This window comes from Geotrypetes seraphini, chromosome 1 (assembly GCF_902459505.1).
Source record: "Geotrypetes seraphini chromosome 1, aGeoSer1.1, whole genome shotgun sequence".
Lineage (NCBI taxonomy): Eukaryota > Metazoa > Chordata > Amphibia > Gymnophiona > Dermophiidae > Geotrypetes > Geotrypetes seraphini.
The window spans coordinates 36,762,653-36,777,123 of NC_047084.1; the positions used below are offsets into that span (position 1 = coordinate 36,762,653).

General features: G+C 42.7%; 1 protein-coding gene across 1 annotated transcript in view; it reads left to right on the forward strand.

Annotated features, from left to right (window-relative positions):
• The first annotated feature begins 1,213 nt into the window (after window positions 1-1,213).
• Window positions 1,214-14,471, forward strand: part of LOC117366334 — a 41,429-nt gene continuing 28,171 nt past the window's right edge. Inside the window, exon 1 of the mRNA XM_033957597.1 lies at window positions 1,214-1,328. Coding sequence (XP_033813488.1) covers window positions 1,214-1,328 — 115 coding nt within the window. The remainder of the gene's footprint in view (window positions 1,329-14,471) is intronic.

The following is a 14,471-nucleotide window of genomic DNA, read 5'->3' on the forward strand; positions in this document are numbered from 1 at the left end:
TTGTAAAGGTCATTCCACTCAAAGCACTCTTTACAGAAATACTAGGGGAATATTCTAAATGTATCTTACTTTGCTATCCAAGTGTAAACAGAGTTAGTTATAAAAAGTATTTTCTTCAGTGTTTACTTATCAAGCAGCTAGCTCAGACATGGGCAAACTATGGTCCACGGGCCATATCCGGCCCGTTTTGGTTTTTAATCCGGCCTGCGGCTGCAGGAAGGAACTAGCGGCAGTGTCAGTGTTCATCACCCAGTGAGCGAGGCCCGGAGAGAGACTGTGGGAAAGAGAGTGAGAGAGCGCAAATGAGCAAAGTCAGCCTTCCGTGGCTCTGCCTGTCAGACCCTCTGATGTCATGGGGGAGGGAGCGAGTGGTGCACAGCGTGACTTGGAAGATGTCTTTAAAAATGTGGCCTGAGGTGCCCTTGCGCGGCTTCGATGGGTGGATCTAGATCGGGCCCCTCCAACTTCTTCATCATGACTCCTGACAACTGTGACTTCCTCTCTCCTGAGGCTGCTAGGGTAGATGTAAACAGAGCTTGTGGCGCCATCAGCTGGGTGCTTCCTTTGCCGCCTCAATCGTCGGTGCCCACCTAAATATTGTGCAGCCAGGTAGTGCTAGTGTCAGGAGTCTTTCCTTGGCCTGCCTCTTCTTTGGGGACCGGCTCTTGGCTGTTCGGATCTTGATCTTCTCCCCAGCATCCTTTTATCTGGTCTGCTTCCTGCTTCGGCCTATTGTGGAAGGTCCTGCTTTCAGCTTTCTCTTGTCACAGCCATCATAGGAAGATCTGGTGAAGATTGCTGACAGGCCAGCTTTCCAGTGACAACACTATTAATGACAGTGGCCAGCTTACTGTTCTGACAACACTATTTTTATTGAGTTTGTTTTAATTTTTCTTTAATTTCTTTTATCTTTTCTTTATTCTGTTTATTATAATTCATATATTCAGCTTGTTACTTACTATTTATTTTTTGTAATGTAACTTTTATTTTTATCTTTTCTGGATACTTTGGGGCTCCCTGTAGTTATATTATAATGTTTTTCTTTTAGAGTTCTTCCTCCAATTTATCTTTTAATATAAGCTATCTCTTTATCTTATCTCTAACTTTCCTATCTCCAATGGAGTTCCTTTCCTAATTTATCTGTATTTTATTGTAAACCGCTTAGATCTGTAAAATGCTTAAGCGGTATATTAAATGTTAACAAAACATAAACATGGGCTGCACGCTGAGCATTGAGGACAAGGCGGCCGAGGTGAGGAGCAAGATCGACTGGAGCCTGCACGAGGATGGCGAGAAGGCACCCCATGAGGTCAAGCTCCTGCTGCTGGGTAAGAGACGTCTGCCATGGTGCTCTCGAAGACTTCTCCTTCCCTCCTTCATGAGGGCGATGCCAACGCTCTCCTCACGCCTCTGACGTCAACGGTGACACAGGAAATGCAGCTCTTTGTGCAGCAGAGCCTTCCTCCACATACCCTTTCACTCAGTCGCTGCAGCGCCAGAAAGTTTGCTAGAGCCCCCGTCTCGCTCCTTTCTTCCGGCCGGCCCTGGCTGGGTTTAAAAAAATAGGTTTGGATAAACTCCTTGATGAACAGTCCATAAACTGTTGTAAAACAGAATGGAATCTTTCCCCGCCCCAGTCGCCTGTCCCCTCTGTCAAATTTAAGAACCCATTGTGGCCCACGAGTCAAAAAGTTTGCCCACTCCTGAGCTAGCTGATGGAATTCTGTGCCATCTACTTTGAGATGCTTAATCGACAACAAGAAATTTCACAAGTCATTAAAGGCTTTTCTATTTCAGAAATATGTTTTTCATAAATGAAGTAGGCTGAATAATCACATTAGTTTTAAGTAAGTTTTCTGTGTGGAAGTGAGTGACAGCTGGTTCCTTCATATCAATAGCCTGGTTTGTTGGTGTCAAGGCCGTAAAGCAGTGCTTTTTTGCCACGATACGATCGTCGGCCTGTTTTTACTAGTGGCTTTTCCACAGTATCGAATTTTTGTTGGCTATTCTTATGCTCTCACCTGCCAGTTATTATTGTTTTGTGAAAGTTATTCAGCCTATGATGCTTGGGTGGAAGAGTGTGGGTACACCTCTCCATTAGTCTGAGGCTTTTCTTTCGCTTTAATAATACATTTTTCTGGCTTTTCTGGTGTGTGCTGTTACAATAGTGGAGTGTTTAGTACTTTTGTGGTTTGATTATAATTCTCTCTATTCCTCCCATTTTCTATTGTAAGTTTTTTGTGTGACATTTCCTGAGAATGCTGTTATTCATGATGTAAATACTATATGTAAAGAAGCTCAGGAGCGATTAGCGGTGGGCAGGCATAAAGTGGGGGGCTCTGGGGGGGACGGAGACAGGATGGGATAAGAGGAGCCAGTCAGGGATAGGCAGAGGGGAGGGGCAGCGGGAGGAGTGAAACCTTTTAAAAAAGGACTCTCCCGGCGCAGCCATTCCTTTTGCGGCACGCCGAAGGGCAAGCAGAGGATGAACCCTCGCTACCCCCAATCGCTTGGACGGCGATTAGGGGGGACAGCCAACGGGGCCCAGGACGCTTGGACGGCGGCTCGGGCCAAGTGGGAGTAGAGCATTCGCTTGAACGGCGGTGCCTACTTATATGCAGTGCTGATGGACCCCCAGTTTGGGCCTCGCTTAGTAGGGTGGTAGACTCCTCCCCCAAGGGCGAGGCTAGTAGAAGTTAAATTGAGTTCAAGTTCGGTATGTTTACAAGTTATTGGTTATTCCAATGTTATCATATTAATCATGTTATTTATGAACATAAATATGATTATGTTATTACCATGCTGCGGCCATAAATAAATAAACTCCTTAGCGGAAAGTTAACCTGGTGTCTGTCTCTGTTTTTTTGGGGGGGAGAGGAGAGGATAGACAGGAGCCCCCGGTGAGGCCTCCCCAACCTTATGTAATATAACGAGCTTAATGTGCATCATATTAGCAACTATCTTTGGACGCAATTTCCGGAATCTAGCCCTCAGTACCTTACAGTGTTTGTAAAACAAGAGCAAGCAAAAAAAGTTTATATAGAATGAAAAGAATACTTTTCAAAAAATGGAAAAAGGATTCAAATGAAGATCACTTGAAGTAGGTTAAGCATCAGCAAGTTAAGTACAAAGAATCTTTTGGGTTATATTAAAAGCATGAAGGCTATGAGGGAGTCAATGAGACTGCTGGACCATCAAGATGAGGCACTCAGGGAAGATAAGGCCTTGGTGTAAAAGCTAAATAGATTATTTGCTTCGGTCTTTACCGAGGAGGATGCAAAACATTCACCTGTGCCAGAAACAGGGCAGGATTAATTCATCGAGGACCCCTAGGCACACAAGTACACTGGGCCCCCCTGCCCCGCCCCACCCCACCATGTGCCCAAGCGGAAACAGGAAGCTGCGTCAGAGGGAAGCTTTGGGCAAGCAGCACCGCTTGCACAATTACATTTCCCATTGCCTTTCTTACCTGCGTTGCTTGCTTGTCTTACTTTCCGTCGATGGGGGAGGGCTGCGTTGCCAATTTGGGTGGGGCCCGCGTTGCCGATCGATGCTGGAGGGGCCCATCGCCGTTTGGAAAACACAATGTTGATGCCCTCCTTTATCGGGCCCCCCCCCCCCGACCATTTCGGGCCCTAGGCACGTGCCTACTTGGCCTATTGGTTAATCCTGCCCTGGCCAGAAATGGTATTTAAGAATAATGATACAGAGGAACCAAAACAAAAATCAGTGAATCTGGAAGATATAATAAGCCAAATTAACAAGTTAAAGACAAGTAAATCATGTGAAATTGCTGATCTATTACACTGCACAACAATTTTTTGGTTAAGTCTTGATTCCTGAAAAGTTTTTGGTGATTATGACAGGTACCAACTTGGTATGCTCAAATATGGTTTTGGTTTTACTGCATCACGTAAGAACTATGAGAAATAGACATTTTTATGTTTACTGACAATAAAATATATAGTCAAGTTTACGTTTCGCACAAGCGACTAAATGAAACAGAATTAAAAGTGTTTTGCTCCCGAGTTTCTTTTATATTCAGTGTCTGGTGCATCACGTTGTAGCATCCAACAATAGTCGGCAAGCATTGACGGATTCCAATTGCCCTGGTATCGTTTCTCCATCGTAGCTATGTCTTGATGAAACCTTTCACCGTGCTCGTCACTCACAGCACCGAGATTTGCGGGGAAGAAGTCCAAGTGTGAATGGAGGAAATGAATCTTGAGTGACATATTGCACTTCATTCTCTTGTATGCTTTGAGAAGTTTGTCTACCAGCTGAATGTAGTTTGGGGCTCTGTAATTGCCCAGAAAATTGTCAACAACGTCTTTCAAGGCTTTCCAGCCAATTTTTTCCGGCCCAACTAACAGATCTTCAAATCGCTTGTCACTCATAACATGTCTGATCTGGGGGCCAACAAAAATACCCTCTTTGATCTTGGCATCAGTTATTCTTGGGAACATCTGTCTTAAATAACGAAAACCTTCCCCTTCCTTGTTCATTGCTTTCACAAAATTCTTCATGAGTCCCAGTTTAATGTGAAGAGGAGGCAAAAATATCTTTGTCGGGTCAACAAGCGATTCATGTGCTACATTTTTCTGTCCTGGAACTAACTTTTTACGGAGTGGCCAGTTCTTTCTAGAATAGTGCGACTCTCTGTCTCGGCTGTCCCATTCGCAGATGAAACAGCAGTACTTTGTATAGCCAAGCTGCAATCCTAGTAACAGAGCAACGACTTTGAGGTCTCCACAGATATTCCAGTTATACCTGGTATACTGGACATACTTTAGTAACATTTCCATATTCTCATATGTTTCTTTCATATGTGCTGCATAGCCAACAGGTACTGAAGGATAAACGTTGCCATTGTGCAACAGAACAGCTTTCAGGCTTAACATTGACGAATCAATGAAAAGACGCCACTCTTCCGGGTTGTGATCACAACCAAAGACCGAGAACAATCCTTCAATGTCACAACAGAAACAGAGACTGTCGACTTGTGCAAAAAATTTGGTTATATCATGATGCCGGTCTCGAAACACAGAAATTTTCGTACCTGGTGATAGCAAACACCATTCCTGCAGTCTCGAACCTAGCAGCTCAGCTTTTGCTTTTGACAGACCCAAATCTCTGACCAAATCGTTCAATTCGGACTGTGTTATCAGATGTGGATCGCCTGATGAGGATGGTTCAAAATCCGGGTCAATGTCACTGTTAGAACCCTGCACTGCAGTTTCTTCATCTGGTTCGTCTAAGGTCCAATCCTCTGGTGGTTTCGGAACTGGAAGACTGTCATCATGTGGCATGGGTCTCATTGCTGAAGGCAGATTAGGATATTCAATTGACTTCTTGTTTTTGGCAGAGAAACCAGACACATTAGTCAAACAGAAATAACAGTCCGTCACATGGTCTTTCTGTTCTCGCCATATCATCGGAACAGCAAATGGCATCGTCTTTCGAGTACCTCTGAGCCAGGCTCTCAGACTAACAGCACATGTCGCACAGCAAATGTGAGGCGCCCATTGCTTGTCTTGATCACCTATTTTGCAGCCAAAATACAGATGATAGGCTTTCTTTACAAGGGCAGTCATCGAACGTCTCTGAGGCGTAAGTGTATATTCCCCACAGATATAGCAGAATGTGTCGCGGCTGTTACGACACCGACGAGACATATTGCCCGACACCAAAACGTCTATAGCATCAAGCTTACTTACTGTTATATTGCTACAGCTACTATACTACTATACTTTACTATACTGATACTATATACACACACGGACTATCTATATTAACCAAATGAGCAGGATCGGTGTATGGAAGCCACCATTATAGCATGGTGAGACAGCGCAAGCTCGTTCAGACCTGCCCAGACATGCCCAGGATGTCATCTTCCATAAAACAGCTTCCAACCTGGCTAGATTTTATGCATGGACATACCCAGGCGGCACAAACCGTTGTTGATAAGACACTTATGGGAGAAAAAATTGTTTGCATCCAAATATAAGAAAAAATCACGACAAAATTGAAGATTTCTCTGAAATGGTACGTGATGGGTAATTTTTGATGTAATATTCATGATCAGCACCCAAAATTCTATAAGAAACACCCAGCAGTGTTCAGGAAGCAAAAACTTTGTTGTGCAGTGTTATTAGTGATCTGTAACCTGTCATTAAAATTGTCCTTGGTACCTGAAAATGGGAATATGGCCCATGTAGCGCCAATTTTTAAAAAGCATTCTAGAGGTGATCTGGGAAATTATAGGACAGTAAGCTTGACATCAGTGTCATTATAGACGATATGTTGAAATCTGCTCAATGTGAAGAGGTGGTGGCCAAATGAGCAAACAAGCCCTCTCCTTTTCTAACACGTAGCGCAGGTTTTAGTGCCGGCAGCAACGGTAACCGCTTCAACGCTCATAGAATTCCTATGAGCATCAGAGCAGTTACCACTGCTGCCCGAGCTAAAACCCACACTATGCGTTAGTAAAGGAGCGGGAATATTAGGAAAGGAATCAAAAATAAAACAAAGAATTTTGCAATGCCTCTATATCATTTCATGGTGCGACACACTTTGAGTATTTGTTTATGAGTTATTTTATATACCACCTATATCAATGGAGGTTGTCTAAGTGGTTTACATTCAGGTACACATGCATTTTTCCCTATCTGTCCTGGTGGGCTCACAATCTAACATATTGTGTGCTATTCTGGTCACCTCTTATCAAAAAATATAAAGTATAGCCCCGCAAATTTGCGGTTCTGACTTTGCGGACTCAGTCATTTGCGGTTTTTTCCATGCGTGTTTTTTAACTATCCCGTGGCTTACAGGAGACATAGACTAGCAGCCAATGACAGACCAAAAAGTTTCAAGTTTATTCATATTTTGATATACCGACTATCACAAGTATCTGGTCTGTTTACAATAATAAAAAGTAAGAAATTAATTAAAGTATTAAATTTATGTATAACAACAACAACAAAAAAGTCTAAATAAAAATAGGGGGACTGAGATCAAAACAAAGACTTGATTGCAATGGTTATGGAACAAAAGGAAAGAAAAGAGAAGGGACCGTTTTTATAATTATATTGTATAAATGAAAATAAAAGGAAGGGAGAAAGGGAAAGATAAAACAAGAGGAAAAAGAAAAAAAAAAAGTGCTTAGCAGGATGAGGAAGTGAGAAATGCCAACCCCCAGCACTGTTCTGCAGCCCTCTCCTGCCTCCGATCCCCGCATCCAATACAGTACAGTATTTGTGGTTTTTCAAAATTTGCTGGTGCTCCAGGAACGTAACCCCTGTGAATTTTTGGGGAAAACTGTATAGCCAAATTAGAAAAAGAACAAAGAAGTGTGGCCGCAGTGATTAAGGGTATGGAACTCCTCTCATATAAAGTTAGGGCTCTTCTTCTTCAAGAAGAGACGGCTGAGGGAGAATATGATAGAAGTCTACAAAATCCTGAGTGGAGTAGAACTGGTAAACATGATTCAGCTGTTTAATCTTTTAAAAAGTACAAAGACTAGGGAACACGCTTTGAAGTTACATGGTAATACCTTCAAAACAAATAGGAGAAAATATATCTTCACTCAATAGTTGAGCTCTGGAACTCATTGCCACAGAATGTGATAAGAGCAGTTAGCATATCGCGGGTTAAAAAAAAGGTTCCTGGTAGAAAAGTCCATAAACTGCTATTAAGGTAGACATGCTATTCAAGAAATATGTCAAATGAACTAACTAAATTTTATCGACCCTTCCCCAGATCCCAAAGCATATTCTATATATATATATCTATATATATTTATATATATATCTATTTATGCTTTTACCGCCTAGAAGTCGCAAGATTATGGTGGTATAGAAAAATAAAGTTATTATTATTATTATTATTAAACAACACTGAAAGGAAATATAACAATCCAAAAACAGGAAACAAATAATAGATATTATAAAATAATTCCACACTAGTGACTATGACTAAAGTCCACATTATGAGGGGAGAGAATCAATCACTTCCAAGGGTAGTTGGATTCCAGGAAATATTTTAAATTAAATCAAATCAAATCAAATTACAGAGTGCAGTTGGAGACAATTAATTAATGGCCTGGTTGGCTGATTCCATGGAAGTCTCTGGAATTCTTATAGTTGCTTTACCCTCAAGAAAAAATTGCAATTGATTGGGTTCATAAAAAATATATCTATTACCCTGATAAGTAATGCAACATTTACAAGGAAAACGTAACTGAAATGTTGCTCCTAAACTCAAAACAGATTGACGGCAGGCCAGAAATTCCTTACGTCTGGCTTGCATCCACTTCAATACATCATGAAAAATAGACATTTTGAATCCATGAAATTCCATATTTTCAGTCATAAGAACATAAGAAGTTGCCTCCGCTGGGTCAGACCCGAGGTCCATCGTGCCCAGCAGTCCGCACCCGCGGCGGCCCTCCCTTTTATCCTTCTATCCATACTCTGTCTAAAACCTATCTCTACCTCTATCTGTATCCTTCAATCCCCCTATCGTTCAGGAATTTATCCAATCCTTCCTTGAACCCCCGCAGTGTACTCTGTCCTATCACAACCTCCAGAAGCGCATTCCAGATGTCCACCACCCTCTGTGTAAAAAAGAACTTCCTAGCATTGGTTCTAAAATTGTCCCCTTTCAGCTTCTCTGAGTGCCCCCTTGTGCTTGTGGTTCCCAATAATCTGAAGAATCTGTCCCTTTCCACCCTCTCTATGCCCTTCATGATCTTGAAAGTCTCTATCATGTCTCCTCTGAGTCTCCTCTTTTCAAGGGAGAAGAGCCCCAGCCTTCCCAACCTGTCTGCGTATGAAAGGTTTTCCATACCTGTTATCATTTTCGTCGCTCTTCTCTGGACCCTTTCAAGTATTGCCATGTCCTTCTTGAGGTACGGTGACCAATACTGGATACAGTACTCCAGATGCGGACGAACCATCACATGATACAGCGGCATGATGACTTCCTTCTTCCTGGTTGTAATGCCCTTCTTAATAATATCCAACATTCTGTTTGCTTTCTTGGAGGCCGTTGCACATTGTGCCGTTGGTTTCATTGTAGTATCTACCAGCACACCCAAGTCTTTTTCAAGATTACTATCCCCTAGCACTGACCCCCCCCCCCCCCCATTTTGTAGCTGAACATCGGGTTTTTTCCCCTAAATGCATGACCTTGCATTTCTCTATATTAAAGCACATTTGCCATTTGCTTGCCCACTCTTCCAGTTTGTTTAGGTCCCTTTGTAGGTCTTCACATTCTTCTGTGGGTCTAACCCTGCTGCAGAGTTTGGTGTCATCCGCAAATTTTATAACTTCACACTTCGTTCCCGCTTCTAGGTCGTTTATGAATACATTGAACAGCAGCGGTCCGAGCACCGACCCCTGGGGAACACCGCTCGTGACCTTCCGCCAGTCCGAGTAGTGGCCCTTCACTCCAACCCGTTGCTTTCTGTCTGCCAACCAGTGTTTAATCCATCTGTGTACGTCCCCTTCCACCCCATGGCTCCACAGCTTCCTAAGAAGCTGCTCATGGGGCACCGTGTCAAAGGCCTTTTGGAAGTCTAGATAGATGATGTCTATGGGTTCTCCTTTGTCCATCTGGCTGTTTATCCCTTCAAAGAAGTGCAGTAGGTTTGTTTGGCACGATCTTCCCTTGCAGAAGCCATGCTGGCTCGCTTTTAGTTGTCCATTTTTTTCTATGTGTTCACAGATGGTGTCCTTTATTAGTGCCTCCATCATCTTGCCTGGGACTGAAGTCAGGCTTACTGGCCTGTAGTTCCCCGGGTCACCCCTCGATCCCTTTTTAAAGATAGGTGTGATATTTGCTATTTTCCAGTCCTCTGGGATCTCCCCAGTTTTCAAAGACAAGTTGCAAATTTGTCGGAGAGTTTCCGCTATTTCGTTCCTTAGCTCTTTTAGAACCCTTGGGTGGATTCCGTCCGGGCCCGGTAATTTGTCGCTTTTTAGTCTGTCTATCTGTTCGAGGACCTCCTCATGGCTTATCTCTATATGCACCAGTTTTTCTTCTTGATCTCCTCTTATGATCTCTTCGGGTTCTATAAAATGTACGAAGAATTGCTTCTTTATCTTGAAGAAAAACAAAAGTTACCAATAAAGTAGCTCTAACCACAATTTCCTCTTGAGATGTCTCCAGCATGACAGTGCAATCCAATTCTCCTGACAATGCGTTTCCTTTTTCTTTATCAACAATTGCAATTACAGAACAAATATGCTATTGTGCTTCAATTTGATTTGTCTACGACGTTTGACATCGTCCATCATGACATCCTACTCTATTTACTTTCAGATATTGGTCTTGATCAAGTTGTTTTGGACTGGTTCTTTAAATTTATTTCGTCCCGCTCTTATTCAGTTAATATCAAAGGTGACATATCGAAGTCCTGGGTGCCTCTCTGTGGGGTCCCTCAAGGCTCTACATTATCTCCTATTTTATTCAATCTTTACATGAGTACATTGAAACATTATGACTTGACAGCATGGGAAACTTTACGCACTTATGCAGACGATATTTTCATCTTGATTGAGGTTGACTCTGATCTTTCCAACATTGTTTCTAAATAAATCAATGTATCTCCAAACTTCAGTCTTGGGCAATGTCAGTTCAAATGAAGTTAAATGCCACTAAAACTAAGCTTTTATGGTTGGATCCGAAATTGGATCGTCTTCTCTCCTTTATTATTATATTGGCCTGGTTGGATTACTGCAATGCAGTTGTTTGAGCATAACTAAGACCTCCTTGCATAGACTCCAATTAATACAAAATACTGCTGCTAAGTTGATCTTTGTAAATAGTAAATTCAATCTTAAGAACATAAGAACATAAGAAGTTGCCTCCGCTGAGGCAGACCAGAGGTTCATCTCGCCCAGCGGTCTGCTCTCGCAGCGGCTCATCAGGCCCACTGCCTGAACAGTGGTCTCTGACTAATTTTACCATTTACCTCTAATCCTATCCCTATAACCTTACCTCTACTCTTATCTGTACCCCTCAATCCCTTTGTCCTCCAGGTACCTGTCCAGACCTTCTTTGAAGCCCTGTAGCGTGCTTCTGCTTATCACATCCTCCGGTAGCGCGTTCCATGTATCCACCACCCTCTGGGTGAAAAAGAACTTCCTGGCATTTGTTCTAAACCTTTCCCCTCTCAATTTCACTGAGTGCCCCCTTGTACTTGTGGTTCCCCATAGTTTGAAAAATCTGTCCCTGTCCACTTTTTCTATGCCCTTCATGATCTTGAAGGTTTCTATCATGTCTCCTCTAAGTCGTCGCTTTTCCAGCGAGAAAAGCCCCAGCTTTTTCAGTCTGTCAGTATATGAGAGGTCCCCCATACCCTTTATTAGCTTAGTTGCTCTTCTCTGGACTCTCTCAAGTACCGCCATGTCCTTCTTGAGGTACGGCGACCAGTACTGGACACAGTACTCCAAGTGCGGGCGCACCATTGCACGATACAGTGGCAGGATGACTTCCTTCGTCCTGGTCGTGATACCTTTCTTAATGATACCCAACATTTTGTTCGCTTTCCTTGAGGCTGTGGTGCACTGCGCCGACGCCTTCAATTTGTGTCTACCATCACTCCCAGGTCTCTTTCAAGGTTGCTCACCCCTAGCGGTGATCCCCCCATCTTGTAAGTGAACATCGGGTTCTTTTTCCCAACATGCATGACCTTGCATTTCCCTATGTTGAAGCTCATTTGCCATTTTTTGGCCCACTCTTCCAGCGTTGTCAGATCTTTTTGGAGGTCTTCGCAGTCCTCCATGGTTTTGACCCTGCTGTATAGTTTAGTGTCATCCGCAAATTTAATAACCTCACATTTTGTTCCCGCCTCCAGGTCATTTATAAATATATTGAACAGAAGCGGTCCCAGCACCGACCCTTGTGGAACTCCGCTCGTGACCCATTTCCAATCTGAGTAATGGCCCTTTACTCCAACCCTCTGTTTCCTGTCCGCCAGCCAGTTTTTGATCCATCGGTGGACCACCCCTTGCACCCCATGGTTCCATAGCTTCCTTAGCAGTCTTTCATGTGGTACCTTGTCGAAGGCTTTTTGGAAGTCAAGGTAAATGATGTCTATGGATTCCCCTTTATCCACCTGGCTGTTTACCCCCTCAAAGAAATATAATAAGTTCGTGAGGCATGACCTGCCCTTGCAGAAGCCATGCTGGCTCGACTTTAGCTGCCCATTGTTTTCGATGTGTTCCCAGATGCTGTCCTTAATCAGCGCTTCCATCATCTTTCCCAGGACCGAGGTCAAGCTCATCGGCCTGTAGTTTCCCGGGTCTCCCCTTGAGCCTTTCTTAAAGATGGGCGTGACATTTGCTATTTTTCAGTCCTCCGGAATCTCTCCAGTTTTTAAGGATAGGTTGCATATCTCTCGAAGTGGCTCAGCTATTTCGTTCCTTAGTTCCTTGAGTACCCTTGGGTGAATGCCGTCCAGACCTGGCGATTTGTCGCTCTTTAGCCTGTCTATCTGCCTGAGGATATCCACCTTGCTCACCTCTAGTTGGACCAGATTTTCATCCTGATTTCCTTTTACGATCTTCTCGGGTTCCGGAATGTTGATTGTGTCCTCCCTTGTGAAAACCAACGTGAAGAACTCATTTAACCTGTCAGCTATCTCCTTTTCCTCTTTTACCACTCCCTTTCTGTCTCCATCATCCAAGGGTCCCACTTCCTCCCTAGCTGATTGCTTCCCCTTGACGTACCTGTAGAATGATTTGAAGTTTGTTGCTTCCCCTGTCAGTCTTTCTTCATATTCTCTTTTTGCTTTCCTAACCACTCGGTGACACTCCTTTTGTTGTTTTTTATGCTCCTTTTGGTTGTCCTCTGTCTGGTCTTTTTTCCATTTTTTGAATGATGCCTTCTTATCACTTATCACCTTTTTCACTGCATTTGTTATCCACACTGGGTTTTTTGTTCTAATTTTTTTGCACCCTTTCCTGAACTTGGGAACACACGGGTTCTGTGCTTCGTGCACCTTGCCCTTGAGTAGGGTCCAGGCTTTTTCTACGGACTCCATCTTTCTTGCGGTATCGTTGAGTTTCCGCAAGGAAGATGGAGTCCGTTGCTCCTAAAACTTCACTGGCTTCCCGTCTATTGCAGGATTCATTTCAAATATGTCTGTATTGCCTTCAAAATCCTTCATGGTATCTTTGCTCCTCTTGTCCCTTTATCTTGGAATGCTTATAGATCCTGTCCTGCAAGAAGCACCCAACGACACAAGCTCTCCTTTCCCTCAGTTAAGGGAATAAAATCAACTAGAAACCTCAGCCAATCCTTTACTTTCAAACTAACAGAATTATGGAATGAAATTCCCCATATTCTAAATGTCTCTAGTTCCTTTCAATTTTGTCGTAAAGCTTTGTTTTCTAACCACCTTAGAAATCTTTCCTAGCTTTGTCTTCTTTTTTTTCTTCCCTTCATATTGTTCTTTTTTTAAAATACTATTAACCAAATCGAGCTCCTTATTTGGAAATGATCCGGTATACAAAGCTAAGTTTTTAGTTTAGTTTACTATAAGGGGGTTAAGGTGAGATGTGTACCTGGGCCTTTTTATGTGAAGTTCACTATAGTGTCCTCTACGGTGCCCTGCTGCTCTGCTGAGATGTCTGTGTGGCCAGTCTACTAAAAATAAGAACATAAGAATTGCCGCTGTTGGGTCAGACATGTGGTCCATCGTGCCCTGCAGTCCGCTCCCGCGACGGCCCCCAGGTCAAAGACCAGTACCCTGAGACCAGCCCTACCTGCATATGTTCTGGTTCAGCAGGAACTTGTCTAACTTTGTCTTGAATCCCTGGAGGGTGTTTTCCCTATAACAGCCTCCGGAAGAGCATTCCAGTTTTCCACCACTCTCTGGGTGAAGAAGAACTTCCTTACGTTTGTACGGTATCTATCCCCTTTTAACTTTAGAGAGTGCCCTCTCATTCTCCCTCCTCATCCCAATGGCTTGTTTTGTGCATTTTTTCTTTTGGATGTGTTTTATTTTTATTTATTTATTTTTTTAAATCTTTATTCATTTTTAATACTTTCATTAAGTGAATACAAGAAAAAAGATACATTTTACACTTTATACATCACTTAAAATCCTTAGAATATATAAGATCAACATATTTCCCCATTAAAAATTATTATAGATATAGTTATTGATAAAGTATATTTATACCCTTCAAAAAATGCAAATGTTTTATTTTTTTAATGATTCAAAAAGATATGAAAAACACACATCTGAAAAGGCCATTTTCGAAAGAAAAAAAAAATCAGGATAGACTTTGCAGTTTTGAAAATGGGCATGTTCATTACTGGATTTTTGTGCATCTTCTACAAAACGTCCAAACTCAGATTTGGACATCATATTGTAAACGATCGGTCACATCAAGTGGGCAAGATTGAAATTAACACATTTACATGATCTGAAGAGCATTTGAGTCAACTCTTTGAAGGCC